Source organism: Lemur catta, chromosome 21 (assembly GCF_020740605.2).
Source record: "Lemur catta isolate mLemCat1 chromosome 21, mLemCat1.pri, whole genome shotgun sequence".
NCBI lineage: Eukaryota > Metazoa > Chordata > Mammalia > Primates > Lemuridae > Lemur > Lemur catta.
The window spans coordinates 16,172,580-16,194,118 of NC_059148.1; the positions used below are offsets into that span (position 1 = coordinate 16,172,580).

The following is a 21,539-nucleotide window of genomic DNA, read 5'->3' on the forward strand; positions in this document are numbered from 1 at the left end:
GATGACGATTGCTTGACAATTGAGCCCCGTTGCATGTCGGGACGGAGAGGGGCGGAAGGCTTCGAGACAGCGCAGTGCCTTCTGGGATGCAGAGGGGAGCGGCCCTCCGCGGTGCCTGAGGAAATCACGTTGTCAAGGTAACGGTTGCTTGACGTCGTGAGAAAGTGGCTGGAGCGCTGAGAAGCGGCAGCCGTGGGCGCCGGGTGAGGCTGCACTTGGTTTTCCGCCGTCTTCAGCTTCTTTTTGGTTCATTCGCTCTTATGGGGATAGAATAGAGCCAAGGCAGACTTTTTTCCTCTCAGAGACCTGAGGGACCGCTTACATTTTCTGAGCCTTAGTGGTGGATTGAAAAGTGACGAAAAGCCAGAGTTACAGAACTCTGGTATATTTTAAATTGTACATTTAACACATTCGAGCTTTTAATTTGTACACACAAATCCCATATTTTGTTCCTTAAAGGATAATTACAGGATTTATACAAATATTAAGGTGGTGTGGTCTGGGAAGTAGATGCAGTTTTAAAGTTGTTTGATGTTTTCCTCCTTCGGGCCTCCAGATTCTATTTGAAGATGGCCTCAAAAGTTTAAATTTGAGGCCCTTGTAAATGTGACCCGGCCCAACGTCATGGGCAGCGAACTCACCCTTTAGAGGTAGAGACAGACCTTAAGAACTGGCAAATGCTTGTTTTGAACAATGTGATTTTTATTGCCTGCTTTAAAGCTAAAATAAAATAAAAATCCAGCAATTCCACAGCTAGAAATGAAATGAAAACCGGGGTACGGGAGAGTGAACTGGCCAAGACTTTGCAGGAACTTGCCAGAGAAGTGTGAGGGAAACCAGGGACGTGTGGTGTTCACAGCAGAAGGTGGAGGAGAGTGTTTCAGGAAGGATCTGAGGACAAAAGGAGTGGATCTGGCAGAGAGGGAGAGGAGAGAGCGCCCAGGCCAGAGGCAGGAGTTCTGGGGATTCAGGGAACTGTGAGAAGTCAGACAAGTCCGTTATGACTGGAGCAGGGGGAGTGTGACTCGGTGGGAGGCGAGGGTGGACTGGCGAGGGCAGCGTGGCTGGCTCGTGAAGGGAATACAAGAGCAGGGCCAGTGCCATGGCCATGTGACCTGGGCTGTGCACTCATTTCACACTGTCCCTCACAAATCATGTAGCTGGTCCTGCACCAGAGAGACGGTGTTTGTGGAAAGAAGGTGAACCCTGTTTTGCTCACATTAATGTTGAGGGGTCAGTAGAAGACACAAGTGGAGGTGTCCAGGAAAGCAGTGGTCCTTTCAGGTCTGGAGTTCAAAACAGAGATCATGATCATATAGGTACCACATTTCCCAAGGGAGGAAATGCCAGCTTAGGAAGTGAAGGTATTCGCCCAAGGTCACTCAGCTGCTAAGTAGTGCAGAATGGATTTTCACCAAGCGATCTGGCTTCCGTCCCAGTCCTCTGCTGAAATCACTTGCCTAATCACTGCCTAATGAATGGTGGACAGGCCCAGGCATGCAGCACTTGCTTCCTGGTCTTTGTCATGTGAAAGACTGTTGTGTGACTCTAGGACAGTGCCAGGCAGATTTTAGTTCCATGAAGGGAAGAGATTTTAAACCGTTAGTGCTGTCCATGCACTGAATGCTTTGTGCAGTAACCAAGCCTCTGTTAGCATTATGGTGAAAAGCCCAGTCTCTGCAGGTATACACACTTGGTTTACCTCCAAGCTTTGTACGAGCCCCTTTATCTCATTTTGCCTCGCTTCCTCATTTGTAAAATGAGAACAATGCTAACTGCATAAAGTAGTTGTAGCTTTAAATATTTTTAAGTTATTTTATTGTAAAAAATTGCATAATGGTGGTACAGCTACTTTGGAAGACAGTTTTGCAGTTTTTCACAAAGCTACATGTGGTCTTATATAATTCAGCAATGGCACTTCTAGGTATTTACCCAACTGATGTGAAGACTAAATATTCATACAAAAAACCTGCACATGAATGCTTATAGTAGCTTTATTCATAGTTGCTAACATTTAGAAGCAACCAAAATGTCCATCAGTAGGTGAATGAATGAACACACTGGTACATCCATGCCATGGGATATTATTCAATGATTTTAAAAAATGAGCTATCAAGCCATGAAAAGACATGGGTGAATCCTAAATGCATGTTGCTAAGTGAAAGAAGCCAGTCTGCAAAGACTACACATCGTATGATTTCAAATTTATGACATTCTAGAAAAAGAAATCTATAGAGACAATAAAAAGATCAGTGATTGGCAGAGATTCAGTGTGGGTGAGGAAGGGAGGGTTGAATAGGTAGAGCACAGGGTTTTCGTAAGGTGGTGAGACTATTCTGTATGAGCCTGTACAGGTGGGTTCATGACACTGTGCGTTTGATGTCACAGCATAAAGAGTGAATCAATGTATGCAAACTAATGGAAAAATTATTTCAATGTTGGTGTAAAATCCCAGGACAAGATTCAGAATGTGACAAAACTATTTGACAATTTTACAAATGTGTGAAACAACCTCACTGAAGAAGGTGTGTTGGAGGGAGGTGATGACATAAGTAGCTTGTCAAAAATCCATTGACCATATATGTGAAGGTTTATTTCTGGTCTCTCAACTCTATTCCATTGGTCTATATGTCTGTCCTTATGCCAGTACCAAACTGTTTTGATCACAGCAGTTTTGCAGGAAGTTTTGAAATCAGGAAGTGTGAATCCTCCAACTTTATTCTTCCTGTTCAGTATTGCTTTGACTGTTAAGGGCCCCTTTCAATTCCGTATGAATTGAAGATAAGCTCTTTCATGTCTGCCAAAAAAAAAAGGCCATTGGAATTTTGATAGGGGCTGCATTGAATCTGTAGATCACTTTGGGTAGTATTGCCATCTTAAGGATATTAAATTTTCTGATCTATGAATACAGATGTCTTTCCGTTTATTTAGGTTGTCTTTAATTTTATTCAGCAATGTTTTGCCATTTTCAGTGTCTAAGTCTTCCAGTGTACAAGTCTTTTGCCTCCTTGGTTAAATTTATGCCTAGCTATTTTGCTTTTTTAGATGTTATTGTAGATAAAATTGTTTTCTTGATTTCCTTTTTGTATTGTTAATTGCTGGAATATAGAAAACACAACTGATTGTCACGTATTGATATTGTACTCTGTAATTTTGCTGAATTCACTTATTAACTTTACCAGGGTATGTGTATGTGTGTGTGTGTGTGTGTGTGTGTGCACACCTTTTCTTTGGATTTTCCATGTAGAGATACTTTTTACTCTTTCTTTACAATTTGGATGCCTTGTATTTTTTTTTCTTGCCTAATTTCTTTGGCTTGAATATCTAGTACAATAGCTGTGGTGAAAGCAAGCATCCTTGTTTTGTTCCTGATCTTAGGGTGAGAGCTTTCATTCTTTCACCATCAAATATATTAGCTCTAGGTTTTTCATAAATGCCTTTTATCATGTTGAGGAAGTTCTCTTCTTTAGTTCACTGAGTGTTTTTAGCATAAAATGGTGAGGGATTTTTGTCAAATGCTTTTTCTTCATCATTTGAGATGATCGTGTGGGTTTTGCCCCTTGTTCTATTAATGTCTTGGTTTACTAGTAGTTTGTTTAGGATTTTTGCCTCTCCATACAGATGTTGGTCTATAGTTTTCTTTTCTTGTGATGTCTTTGTCTGGTTTTGGTATCAGAGTAGTAGTGGCCTCATAGGAGGAATTAGGAAGTATTCTCTCCTCTTCTATTTTTTTTGGAAGAGTTTGAGAAGGATTGGTATTAATTCGTCTTTCAGTGTTTGGTAGAATTCACCAATGAAGTCAACTGGTCCTGGATTTTTCTTTGTTAGGAGGTTTTTTGATTGCCTATTCAATCTTTTTCTTGTTATAACTATGTTTAATTTATTGATCTTTTCAAAGAACCAACTTTAGTTTTTGTTGATTTTCTCCATTTTTCTATTTTGTTTATTTCAGATCTAATCTTTATTACTGCCTTCTTTATGCTAGCTTTGGGTTTAGTTTATTCTTAGTTTTCATGTTCCTTAAGATGTAAATTCAGGTTATTGATGTGAGATTTTCTTTTTTGATGTGAGTATTAATATTTATAGCTATAAATTTCCCTTTGAACACTGCTTTAGCTGCACCCAAGTTTTTGTATGCTGGGGTTTTTGTTTTTTTTTTTTTCATTTTTGTTCACCTCATATTTTTCTTTTTTTTTTGCCCGTACCCACCCTCCTCTGTTCACCTGATATTATTTTCTAATTTCCCTTGTGATTTTTTTCTTTGATTTATTGGCTGTTTTAAGTGTGTTGTTTAATTTCTGCATTTGTGTTTATCTAGACTTAAACAACACAGTCACTTATTATTATTATTATTTTTTTTTTTGAGACAGAGTCTCGCTTTCTTGCCCAGGCTAGAGTGAGTGCCGTGGCGTCAGCCTAGCTCACAGCAACCTCAGACTCCTCGGCTTAAGCGATCCTACTGCTTCAGCCTCCCGAGTAGCTGGGACTACAGGCATGAGCCACTATGCCTGGCTAATTTTTTTTCTATATGGATTTTTAGTTGGCCATATAATTTCTTTCTATTTTTAGTAGAGATGGGGTCTCGCTCTTGCTCAGGCTGATCTCGAACTCCTGACCTCGAGCAATCCACCCGCCTTGGCCTCCCAGAGTGCTAAGATTACAGGCGTGAGCCACTGCGCCCGGCCCACTTATTATTCTTTCATTTCCCCTCTTATTTTTTAGTTATTTCCCCTTTACTATTTATTTGCATATTTATGCACTGTCCATTTTTTTCCTTATAAGTTTATCTGCTGGCTTACTTACTTTGTTTATTATTATTTTACAATGATAGGTTCTTGTATTTGCTCTATCTTGATAGAGTTATTGTTTGAATTAAATAAATAATGTCACATACATATAATGCTTAGTATAGTGCCCAGCCCATGATCAGTGCTTAATATATGGTAGCTGCTGTTCTTTTGCTACTTCTTACGATTATTACAGTAGCAGGGTAGACATTTTTCAGGGTCTGGTGGACCAGCTTGCTGTGTAGGGAACTGGAAGGAGCCAGAGCTTTGGGATTTGACAGTACTTGGTGTGTGTCCTTGAGCAGGTTATCACCCTCTTGGTACCTGGGTTTCCCCATTTGTAAAAGGGTAACACAATGAGAACCATTCACCTTCACTGTCTTTCAATCTTGGAATTCTTTGATTTTATGAATGTTGACCTTGGACAAGGTCTGATTCTTTGTGTAAAATAGACAAAATCACAATCAAAATATTGTCTGAAAAATGCCTATAGTGTTTTTTAAGCATCTAGCACAGTGCCAGGCACAGAGTAGGACCTTGAGAAAAAGTGTTGGAGTAGATGTTGAGTAGAGAGTTCTTTAAAGAGGGAATATGGCTAGAACCATTGTTTCTTAGGTTCTCAGTGAATTGCAAATCAGAAAATATTCCTTTTGCTAATATAATCAGATCACACTGTGGAATCAAGTGAGGGGGTGGGAAAGCCAAGGCAGAGGTGGGATCTGAACTTCAAGTGATACGCGAACAGAAACATCACTCTTCCTGGAATAAATGTACCCTTCCTAGTAGGAAGCCCTCACAACTCCCAACATTCTGACAGAGCTAAAGTTCTGCAAGGGGGGGAAAGGAAGGATACACCAGAGGTGAATGTGTGAGCATTTACTTGGATGAATTTAAAAATATGTGACATGATTTTCTGAGGCTGCGCAATACAGTGAGGTGAGCAGGAGCTAGGCAGGCAGAGCAAGGCCTTCTAGCTGCGAAGCTTTGAACAAGTCCCTTCACTTGTCTGAGCTTCCATTTCCCCATGGGGCTGTTATAAGGATCATAGGTCAGAAGTGGAGTAAAATGCTTTGGAAACCATAAAGTGCTGGAAAAATTAATGTATCTGGATTATTACTGGTGTTTTAATAATCAAGAATGCAGCCTATAGACCTGCATCATCCAATATGGTCACCACCAGCCACTTGTGACTATTTAAATTTAAAATAATTAATTTCAGGCAGGGCACGGTGGCTTTTGCCTGTAATCCTAGCACTCTGGGACACTGAAGCGGGAGGATCACTTGAGGCCAGGAGTTTGAGACCAGCCTGAGCAGGACCCCATCTCTACAAAAAAAAAAAGAAAGAAAGAAAGAAAAGGAAAGAAAAAAAAAGAAAAATTAGCTGGGCGTGGTGGCATACACCTCTAGTCCCAGCTACTTGGGAGGCTGAGGCAGGAGGACCGCTTGAGCCCAGGAGTTTGAGTTGTCATGAGCTAAGATGACACCAGTGCATTCTAGCCCAGGCAACAGAGCGAGACCCTGTCAATAAATAAATGAGTAAATAAATAAATCCTCCATCATAGTAGCCACATTTCAAGGGAAAAGTGAGATATTTCACATAAAGCACATGATATTAAGAAGAACTCAAGATTCCTGGGGTGCGTGGTTCTACCTACATTCAAAAATCTAAGCTTGTGAATTGTTTATTCAAATCTTTTTTATCCTTACTGATCTGGAACTGGCTCATTCACTGCTTGACAAGCAAAGTGGGAGCCAACCTAGTTGAGAGGTGGGGCAAAGAGGGTCTGTCCACAAGGTGGCAGCCCAGCTGCTGAAGATTTCACTGAGGCGACCTGGGAGGATATCCCAGTGGAGGGAAGTGCTGTGGCAGGTGCACTAATTGAGGTGTTTGGGAGATATAGGGCAGGGGTGAACAATGCCTACAAAGACAAGAGAGTTGGTTGGTTATTGCCAAGTTGTGTGGATGGCCTACAGAAGGATAATGAGAGTTCAGGCGTTGTTAACAAGCAATTAATGATTAATTGTGAAAGCCAGAGGGCTTCTGTGTTATCTTACAAAGCAGACTTCATGTCCTGTGGTGGAAGTGCAGACACAGTTGAACAGCAAACTAAACATTTAACTTATTAGAGGTGCAGTGATCCAGTGATGTTTGAATGCTCAGCCATGGCAGGTCTATTGTGCTAAGTTCAGGGCCCAGGTGGAGAAAGGCTGGCACCCTGAAACATGAGATGAAGGCATCTGCATGGATGCTTCTGAGGATTTTGATACTGCAGAACCCCCTGAATCGTCTGGGCTTGCAGAGGTGGCACCATCTTCCTTCATAAGAGCTTACACTATGCTGGAATTGGTTGTAGAGATACCCACACACATACACTCAGGTAATGGGTATCCTCAAGAACTGCCACTACATCCTCCCCTGGATGCCAGGCCCAAAACTAGGGCCAACGTTAAGAGAGGTAGTTACAGAGCTGGGCTCATTAATATCCATAGGGATGATACTCCCTACCCCCACCCCCAGATCCCCCAGGAGTGATTGACCCTGGCCAGCAGGAAGAAATAGGGCTGCTTTTACACAACGAGGACAGAGGCAAGATGTGTGGAACCAAAGTGATATGAATGGATGCCTCTTGCTACTCCATTGCCCATTGCAGCTGTGAACAGACACATGAAACACTCCTGTCACGAAAGGGATTGGAACATCAAGGGTTCAGGGCCCTCAGGAATGAGGTTAGGTTTACACCATCAGGTAAGCCATCAAGACCTGCTAAGGCAGGAGCCAAGAGTCAGGTAAATTTAGAATGGAAGATGGAGGACAGAAAGGATGAATACCAGTCACAGCTCCAAGATCAACTGCAGCAATGGGGGTTGTAGTTTATCCCTCTAACCTTCCCTTTTCCAGGGTTCCACTCAGAATGATAGGCCATGGAGCCACTCCCCAAACCTGTGTGGAGAAGTAGATGTGGTGCAGGGGTGGGCTGAGGTGGCCACAGTTGGGGCTTTCAGGTCTCCTGGGGAAGGCACAACTGCCCAATGGCCCCAGCTGCTATGCTCTGAGATCCCTCACCACATTAATGCTAAGACCACACTTCCCATGAGCTGCTTGCAGCTGATAACTGAACACAGGAGGGATTACTAAGCAGACTTGTTACTTGGAGATGCAGGGCTTCTCTGTTTGGCTTGAGGACTCACCCATCTGCCTTGCTGAAACTTTCTTAGAGCTGCACAGCAGTCTAAGACCTTCCTTCTCTCTCTCCTTCACAGGGATCAGACCTGTACCACAGTCTGATGGGTCTCCTGGCCTCCTCTACTTGCCCCCTAATTGATCCTTTATACATCTAATCCCATTTTGGCATCTGCTTCTTGGAGGACATGAACTTAACACAACCAGTCATAGACTTAGAGTTCAATGATTTTTCACAAACTGAACATACTCACGTAACCCCAGATGCCCCCTACTATGCTACCTTCTACTTCCTAGCCCTCAAAGAGAATCACTAATCTGACTTCCTACATCCTACATTAGTTTTGCCTGTCTTTGAACTTTCTATGAATTAAATCTCATAGCATGTTTTGTTCAGAACTGTGAAGGGTCTGAGATGTTACCCCACTCACACCGATTTGTATTTTTATAACTGAATACTGCAGAAACATGAGGCCTCTAGGTCAAAGGAAAGAGTTCTTTCTTGATACTCACCACCAGATTGACAGCCAGAGTACCATCGCTTCATTGGTTCCCCATGTCTAGACCCACAGGAAATGCAAAGAGAGACGGATGGAAACTTTCTACATGAGTGCCAGGTTACACCCCATAAATGGCAGGTGGATAGCAATGGATTTGCTCCATTTATATGTAAAGGAGAGGAGCATTTGCCTTCTCCTCTTCCCTCTCAAAAGTAGGGAGAAAAACCTCTGCTCCCTGGAGAGAGAATGGAAAGGATCTTAGTTCTTACCCTACCCTGTTGGAATTATAAATACATCCCTTCAAAAGCTGGATAAGCCCCAGTGTCTTTGGTTTTATGACCTAGAGAGGTCTGGACTTCATCTTTTCTGATAGGTAAATGGCTGGGGAGATAGCACTCAGTCCTCCTTGAACCTTGGGAACTTAACCCACAGGCCTAGTCTGGGTTGTAACCATTTGGTTTTCTTGGGAAGATAAGTTTTATTATCCTTTTGGACAAGACAATTTAACTTGACAAATGTCTACAGATTAAAGTATCATAATGTGTGAGAAGTAAAATATTTCTAGGGGAAGTGATAGCAAATGTCCCCTATCTTTATATCCTATAAATTTCCACATTTCAGGAGGTTAAGGCTTTTTCCAGGAGCACTTCCAGGGAAATTTTATTAATATTTCTCCCACACAGTATGCTTTATTTTGTGCCTGGCTTATTTCACTCAACATTATGTTTGTGAAATTCATTCATATTTTTGTGTGAATGTTCATTCTTATTGCTGTACAGAATATGTCATAATTTACCCATTCCATTTATGGTGGGGATTGGGTAGTGCAAAAATTCACCAAGTGCAAAGATAGGGAACAACCCACAAAACTTCTCTCACTTCTGACTCCAATTACAAGTTTGGGGCTTCCAAAGACTGCCCTCAGGTTTGGTAATTCATTAGAGGGATTCACAGAACTCATTGAAAGCTTTATAACTCACTGTTACAGTTATTACAGGGAAAGAATACAGATTAAAATTAGCCAAGGGAAGAGAGACATAGGACAGAGTACCAAATGTGGAGTTTCCAGTCATGCTCTTCTTGTGGAGTCAGGACAGCATCACTTCTCTGGCATCAATGTGTAACAGTATGCACTGGGTATTGCCAACTAGGGACACTCACCTGAGCCTCGGTGTTCAGAGTCTTTACTGGGACTCCATCACATAGGCAGGGTTGACTGCTCCTGTTCTTGATACCAATTTCCAGCCCTCAGGAGGTTGTGCTGATACCAGGTGAACCAAAGCCCCCACCCTAAATCATATTGTTACTACCTGGCCGGCCCAAGATCTCCGGGCAAAGATAAATGCTTCTATCAGCCATGACATTCCAAGGGCTTAGAGATTACTTCCCAGAAGCTGAGAGCTGAGTCCAGACCTCTCTTTGGGCAAGGTTAATTTTTCTTTTACCACACAAATAGTTTCTAATTTTTGCTGATTATCAATAGTACTGCTATGAACATCTTTGCATGTCGTATTGTTATATTAATATTTTGTCTGTTTGGTTACTGAGAAAGATGAGTTAAAATTTCCTAATCTGATAGTGGGTTTGTAAATTCTCCTTGTAGTTTTATCAAAATTCAATTTATATTTTATAGGTATATTATTAGGTTTAAAATGGTTAAATCTTGTTAGTGAATTGAACCTTTTTTAAATATGTAGTAACCCTTTGTTCCAGTCACTATGGTTGCATAACAAATCATTTGTAAAACATAATAGCTTAAAATAAGAATAGTTTTATTATCTCATGGTTTCTATGGGTTAAAATTTGGGGATGTGCTCAGTTGAGTGGTTCTGTCTTGAGGTCTTTTATGCAATAAAATCTGGACTAGTGTGGGGTTAGAGAAGCTGGGGGATGGCTGGACATCTCTCTTTCTTCTGGTAATCTCAGTGCTTGTCCATGTAGATTACCCTTGTAGGCCAGTTTGAGCTTCCTCACAGTATGGCTACCTTAGAGCAGTTGGACTGCTTACATGACAGCTCAGGACTCCAGCTCAAGTGTTCCAGAGAGCAAGGTGGAAGTTGGAATTGTCTTTTCTGCTAGAGTCACATATCATCACATCTGCATTCTGCCACTTACAAGCATGTCACAAACCTGCCTAGATTCAAAGGGAGGGAAATTAGACTCATTTCATCATGGATGAATGACAAAATTATAGAAAACCATGGTGGGACAGTGGGTATTATTGCTGCCATCTTTGAAAATGCAATCTTACTTATCTTCTTTGTCTGAATTAATGCTTTTTACCTAAGACTATTTGATCTGATGTTAATATAGCTAAACCAAGTTTATTTTGGTTGGTATTTATGTTATATATTTGACTTTTTCTTTTCAATCTTTTTGTATCCTTATGTTATAGGCATGTCTCTTGAAATATAGCTGGATATTTTTAAAAACCAGTCTGGCTCTTTCATCAGCCTCTTTTGCTTTGGCTCGAAGGGGATCACACAGCGTGAAGCGAAGTGAGAAGGCCCCGGGCGACCCAGCACGCCACAGCCACTCTGAAGTTCGGGACTCTAAAATGGCAGAGCCACTTTCTCCAGGAAAGACTGCAGACCAGGTGTGCACTTTCCTCTTCAAAAAGCCTGGGCGGAAAAGCGCTGCAGGCCGCAGAAAGCGCCCGGCCTGCGACCCAGAGCCCGGAGACAGCAGCAGCAGCAGCGATGAAGGCAGCGCTGTGGTTCGACCCGAGAAGAAGCGGGCGACCCACAATCCGATGATACAGAAGACCCGCGGCAGTGGTAAACAGAAGGCGGTTTCCGGGGACTTGAGTAGCGAGGAGGAGGAGAATGAGCCCCAGAGTCTCGGCGTGGTTTATAAGTCCACCCGCTCGGCGAAACCCGTGGGGCCAGAGGATATGGGGGCGACAGCTGTCTATGAGCTGGACACAGAGAAGGAGCGTGACGCACGAGCTATCTTTGAGCGCAGCCAGAAAATCCAGGAGGAGCTGAGGGGCAAGGAGGACGACAAGATCTATCGGGGAATCAATAACTATCAGAAATACATGAAGCCCAAAGATAAGTCTATGGGCAATGCCTCCTCCGGGATGGTGAGGAAGGGCCCCATCCGAGCGCCCGAGCATCTACGTGCCACCGTGCGCTGGGATTACCAGCCCGATATCTGCAAGGACTACAAAGAGACTGGCTTCTGCGGCTTCGGAGACAGCTGCAAATTTCTCCATGACCGTTCAGATTACAAGCATGGGTGGCAGATCGAACGTGAGCTTGATGAAGGTCGCTACGGTGTCTGTGAGAACGAAAACTACGAAGTGAGAAGCGATGATGAGTAAATACCATTCAAGTGTTTCATCTGTCCCCAGACCTTCAAAAACCCAGTTGTCACCAAATGCAGGCATTATTTCTGCGAGAGCTGTGCACTGCGGCATTTCCGTACCTCCCCGCGCTGCTACGTCTGTGACCAGCAGACCAATGGCGTCTTCAATCCAGCGAAAGAATTGATTGTTAAACTGGAGAAGTATCAAGCTGCACCGGAGGGTGGTGCTTCCGATTTCCCAGAAGACCCCGATGAGGGTGCAATTCCCATTACTTAGGTTTCCCACAGTTCTCAAATTTAAAAATAAATGCTTCGTTGTTTTTTTGGAAAAAAAAAACAGTCTAATAATTTTTTCCCTTTAATTGGACAATTTAATTCATGTACAGGGATTGTGATGGATGATATATTTGGATTTTCTATCTGTTTGAATTTTCTGGGTTTCTCCTCTGCCTCCTTTGTTGTTTTCTTTTGGATTAAATTCTCCACACACCAATTCCATTTTTCCCCTCTACTAGTTTATAAGTTATGTACTCTATTTCTGTTCTTTTAATGACTATCAAACCATTTTAACTCATGCATTTGGTTTAGCAAGCCCTAAAGTTGGTCATTATCTTTACTGTCCTCAGCAACAATATAAAGATCTTAATACACTTAGACTCCATCTGTTCCCTCTAGACTTATATACAATTGTCGCATTTTACTTTTATCTTGATCCATATACCCTCTACATTAGACATTAGTGGTATTGTTTTATGTAGTCAATATTTGTTTATATTTATCTTCAGGCTTGCCATTTTCTTTGCTCCCCATTCTTTCTCACATCTTAGACTTTCCTTCTAGGATCATTTGCTCTTCTGGAGTAAGACTCTGTTGCAATTAAACTCCACGTTTTTGGTTGTCTGAAAACATTTATTTTACTCTTAATTTAATTTTTCTTTTGAGACAGGGTCTTGCTCTGTTGCTCAGGCTACAGTACAGTGGTGTCATCATAGCTCACTGCAGCCTCAAACTCCTAGGCTCAAGCAATCCTCCTGCCTCAGCCTTCCACTAGCTGGAACTACAGGCAGGTGCATGCCACCATGCCCGGCTAATTTTACAAATTTTTTTTGGTAGAGACATTGTCTCAGAGTCTTGCTGTGTTGTCCAGGCTGGTCTCAAACTGCTGGTCTCAAACTCCTGTCCTCAAGCAAACTCTACACCTTGGCCTCCCAAAGTGCTAGGATTACAGGTGTGAGCCACCATACCTGGCTTTAATTTTTATTTTTGAGTGACAGTTTCACTGGGCATAGAATTCCAGGTGGCTAGTATATTCTGCCAACACAATGAAAATATAATTCTAGTGTGTTCTGGCTTCAAGCATTATTTCAGTTGTTGAGAAGTTATCAGAATTGTCTCTTTGTAGATACTTTTTTTTTTTTGGTTTTATGATAGTCTCTTTAATATTTTCAGTTTTGTTATGATATATCTAGGTTTGGATTTCTTTTTATTTATCTGGTTTGAGATTCATTGGGATTCCTCTGAGGATTGATGTCTTTCCTCAATTCTGGAAAATTCTCAGGCATTATCTTTTCAAATATTTATCTCTTCTTCATTTTTACCATTTTCTTCTTCTGTAACTTTCTTTAGACTTATGTTAGACCGTCTTACTCTATGCTTCTCAATGTCACATATTTTTAAAAATCACATTTTTATTTATCTAACTTTCAAAAAGAAGCATAGCTGGCGGCCGGGACAGAGTGACTGGCGGCTGGAGATGGCTTTCTTGGCCGGATCCTTGTTGGGCCCCGCGGGTAGATCGGCGGCACTGCTTGGTGGCAGGTGGCTGCAGCCCCAGCCTTGGCTGGCGCTCCCTGCTGTGCAGCCGCGGGGCAGCGCGCGCGGGAACGAGTATCAGCCGAGCAACATCCAACGCCAGCGCAAGCACGGCTGGATCCCACTCCTGGGCACGCCGGGTGGCGTGCAGGTCATCCTTCGCCGCATGCTCAAGGGCCGCAAGTCGCTGAGCCATTGAGGAGTGCGACGCTGCCGGGTTGGCGGGGGCGGCGGGTGGGGGGGACCCCATTAAAGCATTTCCCTCGTCTCAGACCTCGCCTGGCGCTGTTTTTGCAGGAGGCTGGAAGAGCAGGAATAGACTCGGACATGAGTGCCCTCCAAATTGTGGGGTTGGCCCCGGGGAAGAAGTTTGGATGCGAATGGAAGTCAGATCCTGTCAAGTCCCTTTTTACACTTTTTTGAATTACGAAGAATTTCGAACATATGCAACAGACCATAGAATAGTACACTGAACACCCGTGTACCCAGTACGCAGCTCTATTTGAAGCTCATCTCAGGCATCAGGTTATTTCTTCTGTAAATATTTCAGAATGTATCTCTCCAAGATAAGGGCTCTCTAAAACAATCACAAAATGTATCACACCCAAAAGAATTATAAATAATTTTGACATATTAAATGTCTCATACAAAGTATGGTGATGGAGAGTTCCACAATTAAAATGCAAAGTGCACTTTTAATGAACAGAATTCTTAAAAAGTGATTAGCCACTGCCAGTAGGACTGATTTCTCAACAGTTAATTTTTAAAGAAAACTGTTTCTGTCTTTGTAAAAATATCCAAGAGAGTTCAAGAATAAAATCCTATTGACTTCAACCATTAAAGTCACTTTCCCAAACAAACAAACAAACAAAAAATGTCTCATACATGTTCAAATTTCCATTTGTCTTATATGTGCTGTAACCTTTACAGGTCTGGGAAGGCTGGTGGGAAATTGGGGGGTTTCGAATTCTCCACCTGCCCCTTGGGGATGGGCTGTGTGACTTTGGGCAAGGCCTTAGCCTTCTGAGGCTCATTTGGCTCCTATAAAATAAAGTGCTCATTTCTCCTTTGCAAAAACAAAAACAAAAACAAAAAGAAGCATAACATTAGTATGGATGGATTGATTAAGACAAAATTGAAACCAACTACCATATTTGATAAACTATCAAAAAAGATGATGTTAACATTTTAGTTTCTCTTCAGGACAGTTAACATGGACATGTGAGTCTCTGAGCAATTGGTTAAAATGTGGTTCTTTGTTTTAATCCTAATTCCCCAGAAGACACTCACCCTCCACAAGTTGCTTAAAATCAGTGTAAAACCAGTAGAACCGGCCGGTTGCCATGACTCACGCCTGTAATCCTGGCACTCTGGGAGGCTGAGGCGGGCAGATCATTTGAGCTCAGGAGTTCGAGACCAGCCTGAGCAAGAGTGAGACCCCGTCTCTACTAAAAATAGAAAGAAATTATATGGACAACTAAAAAACATATATATAAAATTAGCCGGGCATGGTGGCACATGCCTGTAATCCCAGCTACTCGAGAGGCTGAGGCAGGAGGATTGCTTGAGCCCAGGAGTTTGAGGTTGCTGTGAGCCAGGCTGACGCCACGGCACTCTAACCCGGGCAACAGAGTGAGACTCTATCTAAAAAAAAAAAAAAAACCAGTAGAACCCCCAGAGTATAGAGTTATTTATTTAAGAAGACCAGAAAAAGTACCTTTAAACTTCATGAAAATGGGGTGATCATTTTTAAGGAAATTTCTCCTTTAAAAGAAATAGACTTTGTTTTTAAGAACAGTTTTAGATTTACATAAAAATTAGGTAGAGAGAACAGCAAGTTTCCATATCCCTTACAACCAATTTTCCTTATTATTAACATCCAACTTTAGTATGGCACATTTGCTATTATTAATGAACCAATATCAATACGTTACTAACTAAAGTCCACACATTTTCACATTTCCTTAGTTTTTAACCTAATATCCTTTTGTTCTGTTCCAGGATCCCATAATGGGTACCACATTGCGTTTAGTTGTCATTTCTCCTTAAACTCCTCTTGGCTGTGACAGTTTCTTAGATTTTCCTTGTTTTCAATGACCTTGACAGTTTTGAGGAGTACTGATCAGGGATTTTTTAGAATGTGCCTCCTTTGGAATTTGGTGTTTTTCTCATGGTTAAACTGGAGTTGGAGGGAGGAAGACTACAGAGATGAAATGCCATTTTCATCACATCATATCAAGGGTGTATACCATCAACATGATTTATCATGTTATGTTGACTTTGGTCATTTGGCTGCAGTGGTGTCAGAGTGGAGAGTTATGCTCCTCCTCCTTCAAGGCAGAGTGTTTACATAAATTATTCTGAATTCTGCATGGGAGATTTGTCTCTTTTCCTCCATTTCAATGATTTATCCTTTTTTTCAATGGTTTATTTATAACAATATGGACTCATGGGCATTTACTTTTTATTGTGGGTGTATTCTAATACTATTTCGTTTATTTTGTGGCTCAAATTGTAGCTTTGCCACTGGGGAGTCCTTTCAGTTGGCTCCTGTATCCCTTTAATATAATCTATTTCTGTGTATGCGTTGGGTTGGGGGCGTGTGCTGGCACTGCAAGATGCCCCAGACTCATCTTGTATATTTCTTGCCTGAGGCCTAGCATCAGCCATTTCTCTAAGGAGCCCTGGTTCCTTTCACTAGAGAATGATATTATAAACTAAGATCTGGGCACTAGGTGTTCTTATTGCTGCTGGGGTGTCCTTGCTTCTAGACTCTCTCAGCTGACAGAGCAAGAAAATATATCTGTATATTCCATTCTGTTGTATACACACATATCTATAAATATTTCTATATGTAACCATCTATATCTATATGAAGCTGAATGTAACTGGCTCTATGAACAAATTTCAATGACCCCTATATGTTTTTTATAATCCTCTCCCTCTCATGTTGTTAGATTCTCAGGCCAGTAGGGCTTGCCAACCCAAACCCTGTAACTTTTAACTAACTACTTGAGTTGTTTCCCAGAAATGGCAGCATTTCTGCAAGATTAAGGAGTTGAGATTCCAGAAGGTCCCTGCACAGACTTCCCGATGCCAAGACTCACCACCCCTTACTAACCTGCCCCAAATGCGTAGCCCTTTGTTAATTTCACCACAAGCTGCCCCAGTGCACATAGCCCCTTGTTAAAAAGCCTTTACTCTCCCTTAGTGGGGGAGATGGATTTGAGGCTCTTCTACTGTTCTCCCGACAGACGTCTTTCATATTAAAACAACTTCTTTCTTAGCAATAGTCATTGTCTCAGTAACTGGCTCTCTGTGTGGTGAGTAACCAGACCCAGGCTGGACTCCTTTTGGATTCAGTAACATAAACATGAGTTCATACTGTTGTCTCCACCTCTAAACCAGGATCATTCGAACCTTCTTCCCCTTATCTATAAATACCCCCTCCAACTGTGAGAAATCTGCTCTCCATTATCTGCCATCTTTTACTGAATTGCTCAATCCTGTACACATGTCTAGCAGTACCGGATTTACTAACCCAGACCTTCATGGGTTACAACTTTATCAACTAGAATACAGTGCTCATGTACAGATCCCTTTGGCTTTTTTCTTACAGACTTTGCCCATTTTCGAAGTTACTTAGGTTAGCACCTTTCCCCCTCCCTGCCCCCTTCAGTGAGGTTGTTTCTTACATTTGTAATAAAATTAGATTGTCAGGTTCTGCATTCCATCTTAGGATCTCCTGATCTCCTAAGTGATCTTTTTAAATTTGTATGTGCTAAGTTTCGTTCTATGTGCTGTAAAATTCTATAGGTTTTGACAGACACATAGCAGCATATATGTACCATTATATTATCATACAGAATAGTTTTACCATACTAAAAATAACACTTGTGGTGTCAAGAATGCTCCCTGGGAAAAGGACATTCTCTTCAATAAATGGTGCTGGGAAAACAAGATAGCCACATGCAGAAGAATGAAACTAAACCTCCACCTCTCACCCTATCCAAAAATCAACTCAAAATGGATCAAAGAACTAAATGTAAGACCCCAAATGACAAACCTACTGTAAGAAAATATAGAGGAAATTGTTCAGGACATTGATCTGGGAAAAGATTTTATGAATAAAACTTCAAAAAGCACAGGCAACAAAAGCAAAAGTAAACAAATGGGATTAAAAAGCTCACGCACAGCAAAGAAAACAATCAAAAGACTGAAAAGAAAACCTATAGAATGGGAGAAAATACTTGCAAACTACTCATTTGACAGGGGATTCACATCCAGAATGTAAAAGGAACTGAAACATCTCAACCGCAAAAAAACCAAACAATCTGACTTAAAAACAGGCAGATGATCTGAAAAGACATTTCTCAAAAGAAGACATACAGATGACCAGCAGATATATGAAATGATGCTCAACATCACAAATCATCAGGGGAATGCAAACCAAAACCACAGTGAAGTATCATCTCACCCCAGTTAGAATGGCTGTTATCAAAAAGACAAAAAATAAATGCTAGTGAGGAGGTGGGGAAAAGGAAACTCTTATACACTGTTGGTGGGATTGGAAATTAATACAGCCACTATGGAGAACAGAATGGACATCCCTCAAAAAAAACTACAAGTAGAACTACTCCATGATCCAGCAATCCCACTACCAAAGGAAAAGAAATTATTATATCAGAGAAACTTCTGCACCACCATGTTTGTTGCAGCACTATTCACAATAGCCAAGATACAGAATCAACCTTGGTGTTCAACAACAGATGAATGAATGGATAAAGAAAATGTGGTATGTGTACACTGTGGAATACTATTCAGCCATAAAAAAGAATGAAATCCTGTCATTCCCAGCAACATAGATGGAACTGGAAGACATTGTGTTAAGTGAAACAAGCCAGGAACAGAAAGTTAAACACTGCATGTTATCACTCTTATGTCAAAGCTAAAAAAAGTTGCTTTCATGGAAATAGAAAGTAGAACAGAGGATACTTGAGGCAGGAAAGGGTAGAGGGAAGGGAGGGATAGGGAGAGATTTGTTAAAGGATACAAACTTTCAGCAAGATAGGAGGAATAAGTTCTAGTGTTCTATACCACCATAGGATGACTACAGTTAATAATAATATATTAGATAGTTTCAAATAGCTAGAAGGAGCATATTGAATGTTCCCAACACAAAGAAATGACAAATATTTGAGAAGAGGGATATGCTAATTACCCTGATCCAATCACCATACATTATAGGTATCAAAACATCACTATGTACCCCACGATATGTACAAATATTATTTGTCAATATTTAATGATATTAAAATAAACATTAGTCTTGCTTCCCCTATTCAACCTTCCCTCTCCTCTGCCACTGAACTTCTAACAACCACTGATCTTACTGTCTCTATAGTTTGATCTTTCCCTGAATGTCGTGTAATTGGAATCATACAATATGGGTGGACTTTTCAGTCTTTCACTTGGCAATGTGCGTTAAGTTTCATCCACATCTTTTTATGGCTTGTAGCTAATTTCTTTTTACTATTATTTTTATATATACAATATTTCATTGTATAAATGCACAACAATTTGGTTTTTTTTTTCTTTTTGAGACAGAGTCTTGCTTTGTTGCCTGGGCTACAGTGAGTGCCGTGGTGTCAGCCTAGCTCACAGCAACCTCAAACTCCTGGGCTTAAGCGATCCTCCTGCCTCAGCTTCCCAAGTAGCTGGGACTACAGGCGTGAGCCACCGTGCCCAGCTAATTTTTTGTTTCTATTTTTAGTTGACTGGCTGATTTTTTCTATTTTTAGTAGAGATAAGGTCTTGCTCTTGGTCAGGCTGGTCTTGAACTCCTGAGCTCAAGAGATCCTCCCTCCTCAGCCTCCCAGAGTGCTAGGATTATAGGCGCAAGCCACCGCACCCAGCCCACCACAATTTGTTTATCCATTCATCTATTGAAGGACATCTTGGTTGCTTCTAGGTTTGGGCAGTTATGAATAAAATTGTTATAAATTCTCACATAGAGATTTTTATGTGGACGTAAGTATGTATTCAAATAAGTTGGGTAAATAGCTAGGAGTACAATCACAAGATCTGGTAGTAAGACTATGTTTTGCTTTGAAAGAAATTGCCACACTGTCTTCCAGAGTTGGCTGTACCATTTTGCATTCTCATCAGTAACAAATGAGGGTTCCTCTTCCTCATCAGTATTTAGTATTGTCAATACTTTAAACTTTAGCCATTCTCACAGGTGTTTGGTGATATCACCTCATTTTAATTTGCAAGTGCCTGATAACATGTATCAGTGTAAACAGTGGGAAGGGAAGCACTCCCAGAATGGCAGTATGAAGCAGAGGAAGGTGACTTGGCCACTGACTACTGTGACCCTAGGGTAATCCATTGTCCCCTCTGAGCCTGTCTCTTCATCAGCAAGCGAGGGATAATGCAGTTGTTCTGAAGACTAATTGAAAAAAGTGTGTGTCCATTGCTTGGCATGTAGTGGGCACTCGGTGGATATATCTTGAGTCAGAATCTGTTCCGTGAACGCAAACTGTGGGCCAGTTACTTGATCTACTTTAATCTTCATAAAAACCCTCCCACACATGGGTCTTGTTATGATCCCACTAGAGATAAGAAAACTGAGGCAGAGAGAGAAGATAATATGTCCAAGTCTACACGAAGGTAAGTTGCATATTCTAAGTCTGAGCCCTGGTTGATCAGACACCAAGGCCATGTCCTTCTAGCTCAGCTATTTTTGGCCACCAGGACCTGGAGGCATTGTCTTTTCTACTGTTTCCCTGCCAGTTTCCTTTCCTTGGCCACCTCCAGCCTTCACACAAAGGAGAGGAAACTGGGCTCAGTATTTACTTTGGAGTTGGATCAAGAGCTCCACAGAGCATCCTGTAGATTCAAAGGAGCTCCAAGGGTAAGTCTGGACAGTTCTCCTGGGACCTGCCAGAAGGTCCTCCAGTGTGTCCCCTCCAGGGGTCCTGGTCAGGATAGCCAGTGCCTGAACAGGGGGAGCGCAGGGGACAGAAGGGAAGGCTGTCGGACAGGATAACTAAGAGCCTGTCATAGAACTGTCTTATATTTCCTAATATGTCTTGTGCCACATGCAGGGATGTTTTCTTTTCCTTAGCTGGGACCCAGACCCTTTTTGTCAACTATATCCCAATAAAGCCAGAAAAAATAAATAAAAAGAGAAAAGAAACCTATAAGCAAGGTATTACGCTCTCATTTTATAAAAAAACAGGCTTGGAAAGGTTTGCCAAAGGCCACACAGATTGAAGTCCAGGTGTGTCGGACAATCATTTTTTGTTGTTGTTGAGATTTAATAAATTAGTTTTTGTTGCTTTATCTAGGATACTCTTAAATGAAACCAGCTTTCCTCCCCTCTGGGTACATGGTGGGTGGTCAAGAATATAGTGACTATTATGTCAACCTAAAATAATCAAAAGGGTCAAAATGTAGTTTAAAGAAAGTTTATTCAAGCGCTAAGGTTGAGGACTACAGCCCAGAACACACATCCAAGTTGTCTTGGGGAGTGCTCCAGAGAATAAAAGACAGGCTCAAGTTTTTAAAGAAAAAAAAGGACTCATCGGGAAAGGGGGTGATTTCAAAAGTTGTTTGTCAGGAATTCTCATTGGCTTACAGAAATAACATTGGTTGTGATTGGCGGTACATTGTTGGACTACAGGGTGTATGGCATTTTGTGACTATTTGGCCTCAGTTAGTCTAGAACCCACATAGCAGGTAGCTTCAAGAGGTGAGTATTGAGCTCAAGGGAGAGTGAGACTTGACTGCTGTTATATTTTAAATACCTAGAAGGGCCTGATAATTTAAAGGAGCTCGTGTTTTTTTTTCTTATTTAGTACAGTTTGGTGCCACTGCCTTGATTCAAGCTAAGACACCAGCAGTTTTAGACACCACTGCTTGGCACCATCAGTGCAAATCCCCAG

At 41.6% G+C, this 21,539-nt stretch overlaps 2 protein-coding genes across 2 annotated transcripts; both read left to right on the forward strand.

The window, feature by feature from the left end:
• The first annotated feature begins 89 nt into the window (after nucleotides 1-89).
• Nucleotides 90-12,080, forward strand: LOC123625842 (E3 ubiquitin-protein ligase RNF113A-like). The gene is given in 2 exon segments (XM_045534474.1): nucleotides 90-137; nucleotides 10,865-12,080. A coding segment is annotated over 1 exon segment (1,029 nt). The 5' UTR covers nucleotides 90-137; nucleotides 10,865-11,026; the 3' UTR covers nucleotides 12,056-12,080.
• Nucleotides 12,081-13,531: 1,451 nt separating this feature from the next.
• LOC123625843 (39S ribosomal protein L34, mitochondrial-like) lies at nucleotides 13,532-13,789 on the forward strand. The gene has a single exon (XM_045534475.1). The coding sequence runs from the start codon at nucleotides 13,532-13,534 to the stop codon at nucleotides 13,787-13,789; it is 258 nt and encodes an 85-aa protein (XP_045390431.1).
• The last annotated feature ends 7,750 nt before the right edge of the window (nucleotides 13,790-21,539 follow it).

Coding starts and splice junctions, on each gene's coding strand:
- LOC123625843 (XM_045534475.1), top strand. CDS start 13,532: ATGGCTTTCTTGGCCGGATCCTTGTTGGGCCCCGCGGGTAGATCGGCG.